Here is a 14,038-nt window from a genome sequence, read left to right on the forward strand (position 1 = left end):
ATTTTAACGATATAGAGATTTTCAGATAAAATAAAAAATAATAATCAAAGTATTTGAATCCGTCAAAAAATTATTAAAAGATACTATGGTAAATGCATGCTTAATAAATAATTTTTTTTTATAGAGGATAAATGCTACCAAATATACATAATTCTTCACCAATGATTAAACTTGAGAGATAACCGTCTATTTTTAGTCGGGACATCATAATATTACTGTATTATTTATAGTCGGCATCTTTCTTTGTTCACCTTTCCATAAATAAAGGAAATGAAGTTTTTGGAACACCATTCTTACAATTAAAATGAGATTTTTTTATTTTAATTAAAAAAACATTTTTGAGATATAATAATAATAATAATAATAGACGTGATGGGGGAAGAGGTAACAAAAACAAATAATAGAACAATGTACAGTGGAAACAAATTTTCTTAATTTTGAAGAATATGTGAGGAATGCTAACAATTATATGACAGAAAATAAAGCAACATAAACTTAGAAGAGTATTTGCAACTCATGCCTCTCAGGTCAATATTCTTTTTTCACTTGCCAGCAAAGAGTATTTGCAGAAGATTTTGAGAATAAGCTTAAAGTTAGACCAGGTAAATGCGTGATTTGGGGGCCAAACTCTACATTACCGATTCCAACTTGACATTCTCAGACATGTATGTATGGGATGGGAGAGTCAAATTTGTGACGTTGAAGCATCTAATTTAACAGACAATTGAGCCTTGTAAAAGCCTCTCCTAAGTATATGTGCTTAAGTCGAACATCAAGTCAACTCATTGAGACATTGACATTGATATCCTTTATTATTTTGTTATATTTTATTACTATTTTTTTTTAAAAAAAATAATCTAAGTTAGACTTAAAGCCAATCTTTAATAAACAATATTTTCAGTTACCTTAGGACGCGACTTAGAGATTTGCGAACTTCTTGATCTTAAATTTTCGTACTCTACCTACTTCATTTGAGTTAAGACATTAGACATGTCTAACCTTTTGTTAAAAAAAAAAAAGACGAAGACATGTCTAACCTGCTGGAATTAATTCCATTCTCTTTTATCTTGAAAGGGACATAATTAAATTGGCTTCTAATACACACAAGGTAATTGTCTTGCCTATAAAATAACATTATTTCAGCTACCTTATTGATCACGCACTCTCAATATATATTTTTACAGACTCAGCTTTAGTCGATCATATGTATGGTAAATAGAATCATATATAGTGTTGTTCTTTTAAACTGAAAGATAGAGGCAGCAGCAACGTGATCCTTATTCCTCACATGCTCCAAATTATCCTATTTATACCTGTTGACTTAATTAGCATCTACTTTTTTCTTGAAATTCCATCATCCACTTTGTTTTCTATATTTAAAATAGTATTATACCAAACTGTTGCATGGCATGTGACATCAGTGCAGTTCACCCAATTATAAAAAACTCTGACTTTTGGATGAGCTTAAACCCCTCGTGACCTTACATGAGTCCAAGGAGCTGCACACTGAGAAAACATTTTTAGAACCTGCTCTTCTTAATTAGACCTTTGTCGTTTGTGTTGGTTGTGATGCGATGAATCATATCCGAGAATCATATTGGGGTTTGGGGCATTGGATTCTATTTAATTCCCACCAAATTATCCACATAAACAAGTGTATCACAATTCTAAAATTATGAGAAAATAAAAAAGGGTATTATATAGTTTTTCCATTAAGGGATTAGATTTGTGGGTTTACTCACTTATATGTTACTCAATTTATCTATTTTTATTCAAGACTTTATATTCACATTTGAAGTTCAACAACAAATACAATAAAATAATTTATCTATTTTTATCCGAGACTTATATAGGTAACCATAATTTGATACATATAATAACAAATACATAGGAGTGACTGTGACAACACCTGCATATTCATTATAGAAATTAGTTTTTAATAAGGTAACACCTAGCTCGTCACTCCTCGGAAGATAATTTGAAACTGCATGTTGCTACTTTCTAGTCCAGATTATTGATAGATAGCATTTGTATCAGCTAAAAGGTCATTGAAGAACATAGGCCACATCTGTGATCTGTCTTTACAATGGATGCTACAAGCCAAAGAAGTAAAACCAAAGTCGGTACGCAGATTAACTTATAATACGATTCATGTATAATTTGTGCTTAATTATAATTAATGTCATTTTTATATTTGCTGGTGTAATGGTGTCGATCGCAAGCTCTATTGGCACGACATGCACTGTTTTTTTGTGATTCTTTTTAGAAGCAAAACAATTTTATTAATTAAATAAAGTGACTTCAGTACAACATGTTCTCAGCCTCAAACAAACTGTACGTCCTTTTGTGAATTGGATAGGACATAAAAATTGAAATCTTCAACAGTTTGGTTTGTGAAATTAAAGTTTCACACTCAATATATCATATGCAACAATTCTTAATTAGAAAATTGCATATGACAGTAGTATCATATCCACATGTGTTGGTATGTATCAATATCTATACTTTAATTATTAGTTTGCCTTGTCATTTATCATGTGGTTGGGGGACCTTAATTTGTTGGAACTTCATACGCTTGGAGATGTATGCAAAGTGCAAACTACATCCAGTTCATGCGCAAACTCACCTGCTGCTGTACATGTGTTCCTAACCGTTTTACCATAATTCTAATAACAAGAGGAATGTTAGAAACATACTTATTCAAATATATTATTTTGTAATTATTAGTTAATTTTTTATTAAATATATTATGAGATTTAAAAAATTGTTATTTACTATATCAATTTTAACCTATAAAAAAAGTGTGTTTAACAAAGCATATTAGATAATGTTCCTAACTTTTATCTTAATAATAATATACCAAATCTGCCTAATAATTATAAATATTGATTAATTTAGTTTTGGATATTATAAAAAAAAAAATATAAATTCGGTAAGTATCAACTAATGTAATCCTGAAATTAGCACTGTTAACTAAATTGATCCTGAAAATAAAATGAAAAACAAAAACAAAAACTAATCGATCACTTTAATATCTAAATTTAAATAATTGTCGACCCAAATTTAAAAACTACAGTTTAATTTTTTGTATTCATATTTTTTAATTCATAATAACTATCATTTCATTTGATTCTTGAAATTAGGAACAAAATCCTCTAAAAAAATTAGGAACAAAATTAATTAATACTCCATATAACAAAATCAAACAAAGTTAATTGATCCACAAAATTAGAAATTAAAATAATCTACGATTAACATAAGAAAAATGAAAAATTAATTGACAACTCCTTAATAAGTATTTAATTAAGGTTAAATTGGGCGATAATTTTGAATTTTAAAATTAAAATAATTATCGGTATTCTTTTTTTACACTAATTCTTTAGGCACATAACAGTAGACAGTTGAACAGAAACCTCGTGTTTTGTGTCACTAAAGTTAGGCTTTTAGTTGGGCTGTTCAATTCATCACTCGGCCCAATTTGATAATTTGTTTTTTCTACTTAAATTTGATAGTCGACTGAATCGCATTGTTATGACCGGAAAACAAATTAATTGAATTGTATTCGGTCATGAAAATTAAATAAGTAGGATTTTATAAGAATTATCTTAAAATTTAAATTTATCATTAAATACTATAAAAGTCTTCTTATTATAACTAAATGAGTAGACTTTTATAAGAATTATCTTAAAATTTAAATTAATAATTTGACTCAAAATATAATTTTTTTAATCGCTATCAAATTATGAGGTCAGAAAATACATTTGATGTCAATTTTATCGTTTAAAAATTAAATAATTGATATCATACCATATGCAACATTATATATAATCATTTTTATTTTTTTCATTTATTTTTAGCTATATATTTTTTACAATAGAAGTAATGGAATTTTTTTTTAACCAACATAATTTTTTTGGATCTTGAAGTATCCCTGCAAGTTTAAGTTTTATGTGTGCATGAATCTACTTCAATCCTTACCCTTATGACTATCATAATGAATTTTTTTGTCATGTGCACAAATGTCAAGAATATTTCCTAAAATTAAAAATAAAAATAAAAACTTTTGTTAGACAAAATCTCCCCCCTTTAATACAACAACTTTCGTTTTGTATGTCACACAAGTTGGGGTCTGACTGTCTGTGACAGCACATAAATTATTTACCACTTTTTGCTGTGAGTGTAGCAACCACATTGGTCATTGACGATGACACCCTAATTGGAAATTACCTCATTGACATTTTAAGATGCGTAATACCTTCGTGTAATTAACATAAAAGGATTAAAACAAAAGATAATGTTGTTTATAAAAAAAAAACAATATCAGTTCAGCAAAAAAATAAATCATGCAATACACTATAGTTCACAATAAAGGAGATATAAGAAAAAGAAAAAAAAAACTATAACAAATTATCATAAATATAATATATGACAAATAAACATAAACAACCTGTTCCTGGTACTGTTACAACTTACAAGACGGTCAAGGTCAGGACCACCTGGTGCTTAAATAAAAAATATATATTAAATGTTTAATATTTAAAAAATAAAATAAAATATTTTTTATGTCATTAATATAATAATTTTTTAATCAATTCAATGATGCGCTCGATCAGCATTTGTGTTCCATTAAATATTAAATATTAAATATTCTCTGCGCGGCCAAACCTACTTCTTTCTTTCGGTAAACTCCCCGGTATCTGCCGCAGCCAACATCCAAAGTCCAACAAACATTTGGCGGAGTTTACAACAAAACTCTTCAAAACCCACATCCAAATCGTCGTAAAGTTCAAATCTTTGATACCTCATTTCGATTCAGACCTATATTGTTCCCAGCAACAGGCTTCCATTAACTTCTCTCTGCGGCGATGGTTTTGAAGTCAATGGTTGCTTCCGCGAGCGATCTAAGTCTCGTGTCTGTTGCAGGGAACTCTCCCCTTGATTTCAAGAATCGGGTTTTCGGTGGCCGACTCATTAGCCTCGGATTTCGTTTCAACAAAGGTAGTAAATGCAAGGGGAATGAAAGGTTTAACTTTGAGGTTCGTGCAGCTGTGGAAGTGGGTGTGGAGAGATCGAAGAGTAAGGCTTTGGAGGGTGGTTTTGGGTTGGATGTGGTTTCAGAGGCAGAGTTAACAGTGAAGGGTTTTGCGGGGTTGAGGAAGACCAAACTCGTGTGCACTGTTGGTCCTGCTTGCAGCTCTTTGGAGGATCTTGAGAACTTGGCTCTTGGAGGCATGAGTGTTGCCAGGCTCAACATGTGCCATGGGACCAGGGACTGGCACCGTGATGTGATTGGGAAGATCAAGAAGTTGAATGAGGAGAAAGGGTTCTGTGTTTCTGTGATGATTGACACTGAGGGTAGTCAGATTCATGTTGTTGATCATGGAGCTCCTTCCTCGGTTAAAGTTGAGGTAAGCTTTTTGGCTTATGTATTTGAATTATGTTGGAGATTAGGCAAAAAAATAGTGATATGACAAAAACAAATAGTGTATATAAATGGGAGTAACACATTGCATTAGCTAGTTTCGGAGAGTTAGTCCAAAGTCCAAACCCAGATTATAAGATGCTATTAGAGCCTTTCCTAGGGTTGTTGTTGGGCCTATCGGGGCCCTTGTTATTGAGCTGTTATTGGATCACTCACAAATGTCCAATCCTGCAAACTTGACGCTCAAGATTTCCAGTACTCTGACGTGAAGGGTGTGTGTTGCATATCTCACTTTGACCAGTGATATGTTAAAAAAAAATTAGTGTATATAAGTAAGGACTAAGGTGCAACAACACTCATCTCATGAGCTAGCTTTTAGGATTGAATTAGGCACAAATCCAAATTATAAGAGATTATATTTCTATTGTTGTGTGAAAGGCTTGTTTGTGCTAGCTTTCCTCTATGATCTCACTTACTGGAGTTAGCTAATTTGGTGCCATGCACTATTGAAGGTTGTCTATTTTTTTGTTACAATCTCAGGAAGGTTCAAATTGGGTGTTTACTGCTGAACATTTTGAGGGTTCTCGCCCATTCACTGTTCAAACGAATTATAGAGGTTTTTCTGAAGGTGATGATGATGATGCTTTGGTTAATGAGTGAACACTCAACCCTTCCTTTTCTTTCACAATGAACTTATACATTAAAGTGAGTACTGAACATAGCTAATGGCTGTCAGGTATCGAAATGGGTGATGAACTTGTAATTGATGGTGGAATGGCATGCTTTGAAGTTGTTGAAAAGACTGGAAATGATTTGCATTGCAAGTGCATAGATGCTGGTCTTTTCCTGCCTGGAGCCAAACTTAGTTTCTGGAGAGATGGAAAGCTTGTGAGAGGGAATAACAAGCTCCCCACTCTATCAACAAAGGTATACATATACCTCTTTCTTCCCCTGCTCATTTGATGAAGAGCATGAAGGATAAATTTTTAGTTCTGCAAGTACTTCTTTATACGTACGGCATTGAATTCCTGGATGCATCTTTGAGCTATGTCAACTGTTGTCAAAACTCTTTTTTGTTAATATGATGAAATAACATATTGCCTCAAGAGTCAGTGGTCTTATATTTGTCAATACATGGATAAATTGCATGATATATTATTCCTTTTAAAGTCCAAAGTTTTTCTCCTTGGAACCATTCAAAAGATCTTGAAGAACTGGTTAGACTGATGTTCCTTCAACCACCATAAATGCAATAATTTTGTTAAGTTCTCAGACAATGCTAGAAACTTTTTTGTTTTACAATGTCAATATAATCATTTATACAAGTTTCAGTGGAAGCATACAGAGAAGCTACCTTCAAAACTGAACATATCATATTCATAATTTACTAAATGTAATAATGATTTTGTCTGTATGAACATCTTTTTTTTTGTATTTTTCTTTGAATAATTTATAACTGTGAATTGAAAATCTGTCCCTTGTATGTTTTTTTCTGTCCTGAATTCAAATTGTTTTTATCCACAGGATTGGGCTGACATTGACTTTGGTATAGCAGAGGGAGTTGATTTTTTTGCCTTATCTTTTGTCAATCATGCTGATTCTGTTAAGGATCTAAAGAACTACCTCTCTTCAAAGTCAACCAAGTAAGGAAGCACAAGTTTACAAAATAATAATTATATGATTTCAGCAATTATGTTGATATAATTTTTAGTATGAAATGTCATGCTAGTGGCTAGGAATCTGTTAAGTATTACAAGCATTCTACTGCCAGCATCATTATTTCTACTGATTTTCCTTGTTTTCCCTTTAAAGAGCTATAAGAACACTAGTGTGCAGCACTTGCGCTGCATTATGATGGGGATGGCCATGTAACACCAAATACTATCACCCTAGTGGTGTCATATTTTCATCTTCAAGCTGCAATCAATAGAAACGTTATAAGTTGGGTTTTTCTTAAATCCTCTACAAAACAGGCACATTCAGCACTATTTCCTTGGTTACAATTGAACCTATTGCGATTGAATAGATGCATAGATTGAGTTATTAATTTTGCTGGTCAGCTTCCTCTCTGTCATTACTGATGTTGACAGCATATTTATTTGATTGTTAATTATCTCGTTTAAATATCAGCATTCTTTTCTTCTATGTAAGTGCTTTGATTCAACGTTATTTTCTCACAAATTATATGGTTGTTTCAGATCCATAAAAGTTTTGGCAAAGATAGAAAGCTCAGAATCTCTTCATAAACTGGAGGAAATAGTGCGAGCTTCTGATGGGATCATGGTGGCTCGGGGTGACCTTGGGGTCGAAATACCACTTGAACAGATTCCTACGGTCCAAGAGGATATAATTTATGTATGCAGACAATTAAACAAGCCAGTGATTGTAGCTTCTCAGCTTCTTGAGTCAATGGTCGAGTATCCAACACCAACACGTGCTGAGGTAAAATCATTTTTTTCATCCAGGATGATTATCATCAACTTTTGGTTGAATGGACAATATCTTAGATTGAGAATAAATGTTACTAGAAAACTAGGGCAGAATTCTCATCTATGATGATATGTTTCCAGTTTCCCTATTGGATAGCTGAACTTACCTCTTATGAATATTTGCTTCTATGCAATAGGTAGCAGATGTTTCTGAAGCAGTTAGACAGTATGCTGATGCTTTGATGTTGTCTGGAGAGTCAGCTATTGGATCATATGCACAAAAAGCTTTGGCAGTCTTGGATATGGCTAGCAGTAGAATGGAATCATGGAGTCGGGAGGAAAACAGACAAAGTCTTGTTAACTACCATCAACTTGGAGCATCATTGCCAGAATGCATAACTGAGCAAATATGCAATTGTGCTGTTGAAATGGGTACTTAATATTCTTCTTGCAACTTCCTTCTATCATGAATTCTGCATAGTGGCAAGAGTGTAATCATAATAAAAATTTACCCATTTGTTCTGCAGCCAACAACCTTGGTGTGGATGCCATCTTTGTGTACACAAAGTATGGACACATGGCATCACTTCTATCACGCAACCGCCCAAATCCTCCCATCTTTGCTTTCACTAACGATGACAGTACCCGCATGGCTCTGACTTTGCAATGGGGTGTTGTACCCCTTCTGGTTGATTTGTCCGATGATGCTGAATCCAACATCTCAAAGTCTGTCCAACTTATGAAATCTAGAGGGTTGATCAGCCAAGGAGATGTTGTTCTAGTGGTCTCAGATGTTGCTCCAACACGTGCCACTCCTATGGCTTTCCAGTCTATTCAGGTGAAGACTATTATCTAAAACGCAAGGCTGCAAAAATATTGAAGGACACGTGTCTGTGTATTTTATAGGCTTGGGATAGGATAGTATTGTATTATTGGTTTCTTGTCTTTTTTTTTATTGGTTTCTTGTCCTTATGTAAAACAACAAAATTTATAAATTCCAAATGGTGGAACTCTAGCAAGTTTTGAAACCTCTTTCAAGAGATTCTTATGAATTACACTTCGTGAATTGCCCATTGTAAGTCACTAATACAGTTGCACCAATATATGGCAATTATATTTGATATATCAACTTTGATTGATTGTGATGAACCACCAGAATACTACAATGGCAAAGCTTCTCAGCTTACACGCTACTCCATGACTCGGTTTCGTCTTTCCATGATATTCTTACGGAAGGGATCTCTGTTGCTTGCTATGCTGGCTACCTACAGTCTGCTAAGTAGTTAAGAATAAATTAAGCCTAATTCCGAAAGAAAAAGAATCATGATTTTTACAATCTTCTAAATTCCATTTTCCAACTTTTCAGATTCTTTTTTCATCTGGTACTACCAATTGTTTAGAGTTAAAATGTGATGAGATGGAGTTTTCTTATTATTATAAATTAACAAGTTTCTCGTGTAATTTACAGGTACTTTTAGATTTATAAATAAAAGTATAGTTAAGAAAAAAGTAGATATTTTAATTATCAATAGTAAATATTTTGTTGTATCAAGTAGGAATGAATTAAAGAAATCAGGCTTTTAAAATTGAAAAGAAATATTGCAGTAAATTTTTTTTGTAAAGAAATATAAAAAAATAAAATAAATTATTTGAATTAAGAGGCAGCCTTTACTGACAACGAATTAACAACACAATATTTTTTATAAAAAAACTTCGAATTAGAATAAATTAAGATTATAATGATATTAAAATTCACTTTATTTTTAAAAAGGATGTCTTTAATTAAATTTAATGTTTAAAATTTTAAATAACTAAAATTGTTAATAACTAAAGTAGATTTATATTATAACTTATAATTGTTCGTAATAAATTCAAAATATAACTAATATATTTTAAAATATTTATTTGTTATTATATACAAAATAAATATTTATTATGTCGTAGCATACTAAAATAATAGTTATCACTGAAACGCATAGATCAATTGGTGAGTTAAATAGAGTAAGAGGGAGAATTTGTGGCTTATTGTGATCCAACATGATTCTATCAAGATTGTTTCCAAAATTTATTGTTAGGGTATATTTGAATTTCTGTTCAGTTATTTCTGTTATGCAGTAATTTTATTGTTGATAAAGATGTTTCTAAATTTTACCGAAAAAAGACAAACTGCTTTAACTGACTAACATTGCCATATTTTCGTGGAAGGACTAGAATGATTGGAATTTATGAGAATAAATAATAATAAAATAAATAGTGAAGCAAATCTATTCGCGAAACAAAAATCATGATTATTTTTTGTCTACGTTGTCACCAGCAGCCTCTCTGACCGCAAATCCACGAGATGTTAGTTCTTTCTAGCCACAAAAACAGACCAACCCTTGGCGCATATTAGCCACCCTTTGTTGTCTCAATCTAACCTGCGCTTCTCCAGCCGCTGCAGACTCTGCTCCACTTGCTACTTCCTCTAGAAGAAGCCTTTTTCAAATCTCTCTGCCACCATACCCACCCCTTTTCTTCATTTTGGGTTTCTCTCTTCTAAGTTATGGCTTCTTTGAGACCTACCCTCTCTCAACTTTCCCTTTCCCAATCCAATTTTCTCAGAAAATCTACATGGAACAATCATCTACCTTGTTATATACACAAAAGGATCGCAAAGTTGCAAACTTTTACCTCTTCTAAATCTTCCACTTTCAGGGTCCGCTGTAGTTCTCCAGAGACCAATAAGCAAAACAATGGCAAGTTTGTTTTGTTTTTAATTTTCATTCCTCATTTAGTAGCAATAGTATTTGTTATAATTTTTGTTTTGGTAAGAATCATTGTTAATTTGAAGTTATACATAAGATTACTAGATTTCTGAACTCTGTTTAATGATTCGTATTTGTGATATTCACTCTGTTTCCTTATTAGATTACTAAAACTCTATTTTTTTTTCTCACTTTTTTATTGTGTCTTCAACTAGTGTATGATGAGTTCTTGTGCTTTCAGCATGTTCGTTCGTGTGGCCTTTCATGTGTTGATTAGCAAGAAAAACAGTATGTTATATAGTGGTGAAGGGGTTTGGATTATAATCTACAACTGATTAAAGAGGACATCAAGTGACTAGCTTTGCACTTTTGTGGCTTCATGTTGCATCTGTTGTGTTTTCAGGTGAAGAGCCTCCAGAGTCATTATTTATGAAGGAATTGAAGAGGAGAGGTATGACCCCTACTTCATTGCTTGATGATTACAAACAAAGCGACTATGGACTTGATGAAGAGGTGTATGTGAATGAAGAAGATAGAGGTTTCCCAAAAAGAAAAGCTGTCTCAACCAATGTTGAGAGGAGTCTAGACAATCAGAGGGAACGTTCTATGGCACTGAACAGTGAAGGTCTTGAGGTTGATTCATTGTCAACATTCTTTTTCCTTGAATATAATCTTATACAATTGGTGATTTCATTTCTAAGGTTTTGTTGCCAGTATTGTCCTTATGTTACAAGTGTGAAGTGAAGTTTCACATCGGACAAAAGTAAAAAAGTTAAACATCATATAAGTGAAGAAAAGACCCATAAACTTGAGTCTTAAGGTTTTGGATTAAAGTATGGTGTCAAGTTTCCTTATGTGGTTACTTGTGACTCATTGGTCACTTGTGACTTTCTTATAAGTTCTTTTTCGCATATTTCAATAAGCTTCACTTATCAAAATAATATGTTTTTATCTTGCTCTACTAAGCTTCACAATCAAGCTTATGAATAAACCCTCATAAATAAGAGCTTATTGAATAAGTATTTAATTAAGTTGTTTACACAAATACACTCTAAATTTGTGAGAAGTGTCAAATGTGCATTAGTTACTTGAAAAAAGCATTCATCAAGCACTCTGTTGTAGTAATTATAACAGTATGTATTAAGAAATTAACATGATGTCCATAGTATGCAACGGCCCTCTGTTAGACCAGTGTAGACATTGGTGCACATTTTTGCATTGGATATTACACGAGAAGGTAGCAATTGAAGCACGATGAATGCTTGATTGTGACTTTCTTATAAGTTTTTTTTCGCATATTTCAATAAGCTTCACTTATCAAAATAATCTGTTGTTCAAATGTGCATTGAACAAAAAACATCTATCCTATTCTGCAAAACAAAATGCCCTTGAATCAGAACTAATATAATGTATTATTTTGAAGTGAGCTTTGATGCTTTGATCTAATTGAATTTTGTTTTTGGGGTGAAATCACTTACGTATTTATCCATTTCAGGGCTTGGTACCTCGTGCTAAACTTCTTTTGACAATTGGAGGAACATTCTTCTTGGGATTTGGGCCATTGATCCTCATAATTGTTGCAACTTTTTCTGCTCTTTACTTTGTAAGCTCTTTGCCTGACAACTGATGTGTCCATACTGTTTGCATGTTAAGTAGTGTATGTTAGTATCCTTGCCATGACATGATTTTATTTTGAACTATTAGCTTGTTTGTCATTAAAGCGAATAACAATTTGATGGATAAAACATAGCGTATAAATTGAAAAACTGGCAATTTGGGATCTATAAGCTATATACTTTAAAAAATAAAAGATTTCACTTTTAAATTTTAATAGTTGGCCGTGCAAATAGTTCTAGTTCACAGACACAGGCAATGTTATAACTTGCATATCAATGAATTTTGTGCTCGTTGTCTGGTAAACTGATAATAGTCCCAATTTGTGAGTACAATTGTTTTTGTACATCTAACTATTGGGAGCAGTCACTTCATTTCATAATGCTGAAGCTCGTGATCTTTGCTACGTCTTCTAATCTATCCTGTGGTTTTATATTTAATATCAGGCAACAAAGTTCAATACAGCATGAATTCTTGGTTTGAAATGATTTGTCCTGTTGAGAAATGAAACTTCTAGTGGAAATATATTTGCTCTGTGGCATGTTGTTCTTGCACTTAAAGCCTCACTTTTGAATTGAGTCTCTTTGTAGTAATTGATGCCTTCAATGTTTGAGAGATGGCTTTGAATTTGATCCTTAGTTTACTGTTTCAGTATTTTGGACCAACATTTGTCCATGATGCAAGCAAGATGGCTATATCACCTCCACAATATGTGGACCCTTACGCACTCCTAGAAGACGAAAGGATATCTCAGATAGCACCTCGGCTAAACTAAAGGCAAGACTACAGTACACATACTTAGCTCTTAGGAATGTAGTTGCATATATCAAATTTCTGTTTACTTTGCCTTTGTTGATTTAGTTCCATTGTAAAATGTCATCCAGGATCAACTTGTTATCTATTTTGCCTTCATCATTGACTCAAAATTCTTTCCAACTGCCTTTTCCGTTTTGCATAGATATATGTATAATTTAAATCTAAATGAAAGTTCCATCAAAAGAAGCATTGCTCGTAATTCTTTATTTTCCAGTTAGAAGTTAAATCGCTCTCCTCTAGACGAAGTTGTTGATGAAATGAAAGCCCATAAACTTGGCAAACAAAGAAGGTACCTTCTCGAACGTTAATAAATAAAAAATAAAAAAACAAGAAAAAAAGGTAGCAGGAACAATTCATGATTCCTGACATGAAAAACTTTTTTCCCAACCAAATGTCCCATAAGAAATCATGTAAATACGTATATATTATTTGAACGAAGAAACTCATGTAGTATCATATCTCAGTTTATGCGCAGAAGATAGAAAGCTGGTCTGTTGGGGCTTTTTAAGTAAAAAAATATATTAAAAAGAGCACTATCATATGGTACGATATATTTACGTACACTACTGAACAACAGAGACACTTGTCTATATATTAGTTGATGAATAATGTAAAAGAATAAAGAAAAATATACTATTTTTGTCGGAAACATACAACATAAGAATAACATAAATCAGGAAAAATAAACTTCCAAGAAACAGACAGACAAATATATATATATATATATATATATATATATATATATATATATATATATATATATATATATATATATATATATATATATATATAATGATGCTTTTAGTTTCTGGAAAACATTTAAATTTTGGTTTTTACTTTTAAACTATTAATTTTAGTGCCTATACTTATTTAAATACTCAAAATTTATCTTTGCATAAAAAGTAGATACATATATATCTATATTTTTTTTATATACAAAAACGAACTCTATGAGAGTATATAGAACGTGCGGACACAGCGATATTTATATTTGTGCGTGTATCTATGCGCAC

The 14,038-nt window shown here is 32.2% G+C and overlaps 2 protein-coding genes across 2 annotated transcripts; both read left to right on the plus strand.

Moving 5' to 3' along the window:
• The first annotated feature begins 4,603 nt into the window (after positions 1–4,603).
• On the plus strand, positions 4,604–8,974 carry LOC100797214 (pyruvate kinase isozyme A, chloroplastic). The gene is made up of 7 exons (XM_003536517.5): positions 4,604–5,408; positions 5,963–6,050; positions 6,159–6,349; positions 6,947–7,065; positions 7,621–7,864; positions 8,049–8,283; positions 8,379–8,974. Exons 1-7 carry the CDS (start codon positions 4,866–4,868, stop codon positions 8,705–8,707), a joined length of 1,749 nt encoding a protein of 582 aa, XP_003536565.1. The 5' UTR covers positions 4,604–4,865; the 3' UTR covers positions 8,708–8,974.
• A 1,125-nt stretch (positions 8,975–10,099) lies between these two features.
• LOC100797764 (uncharacterized) lies at positions 10,100–13,224 on the plus strand. Its single transcript, XM_003536518.5, has 4 exons — positions 10,100–10,586; positions 10,999–11,228; positions 12,091–12,198; positions 12,862–13,224. The coding sequence occupies exons 1-4, from the start codon at positions 10,394–10,396 to the stop codon at positions 12,982–12,984; spliced, it is 654 nt and encodes a 217-aa protein (XP_003536566.1). The 5' UTR covers positions 10,100–10,393; the 3' UTR covers positions 12,985–13,224.
• The last annotated feature ends 814 nt before the right edge of the window (positions 13,225–14,038 follow it).

The sequence above is a fragment of the Glycine max genome, chromosome 10, assembly GCF_000004515.6.
Source record: "Glycine max cultivar Williams 82 chromosome 10, Glycine_max_v4.0, whole genome shotgun sequence".
NCBI lineage: Eukaryota > Viridiplantae > Streptophyta > Magnoliopsida > Fabales > Fabaceae > Glycine > Glycine max.

What these genes read in the sequence shown, in the direction of transcription:
- LOC100797214 (XM_003536517.5), top strand. Translation starts at nt 4,866, where the DNA reads ATGGTTTTGAAGTCAATGGTTGCTTCCGCGAGCGATCTAAGTCTCGTG. An exon ending in TTATAGAGGTTTTTCTGAAG is followed by an intron (nt 6,051 to 6,158) that starts GTGATGATGATG and finishes AATGGCTGTCAG; the next exon opens with GTATCGAAATGGGTGATGAA. An exon ending in CAACACCAACACGTGCTGAG is followed by an intron (nt 7,865 to 8,048) that starts GTAAAATCATTT and finishes TCTATGCAATAG; the next exon opens with GTAGCAGATGTTTCTGAAGC.
- LOC100797764 (XM_003536518.5), top strand. Translation starts at nt 10,394, where the DNA reads ATGGCTTCTTTGAGACCTACCCTCTCTCAACTTTCCCTTTCCCAATCC. An exon ending in GACCAATAAGCAAAACAATG is followed by an intron (nt 10,587 to 10,998) that starts GCAAGTTTGTTT and finishes TTGTGTTTTCAG; the next exon opens with GTGAAGAGCCTCCAGAGTCA. An exon ending in TGAACAGTGAAGGTCTTGAG is followed by an intron (nt 11,229 to 12,090) that starts GTTGATTCATTG and finishes TATCCATTTCAG; the next exon opens with GGCTTGGTACCTCGTGCTAA.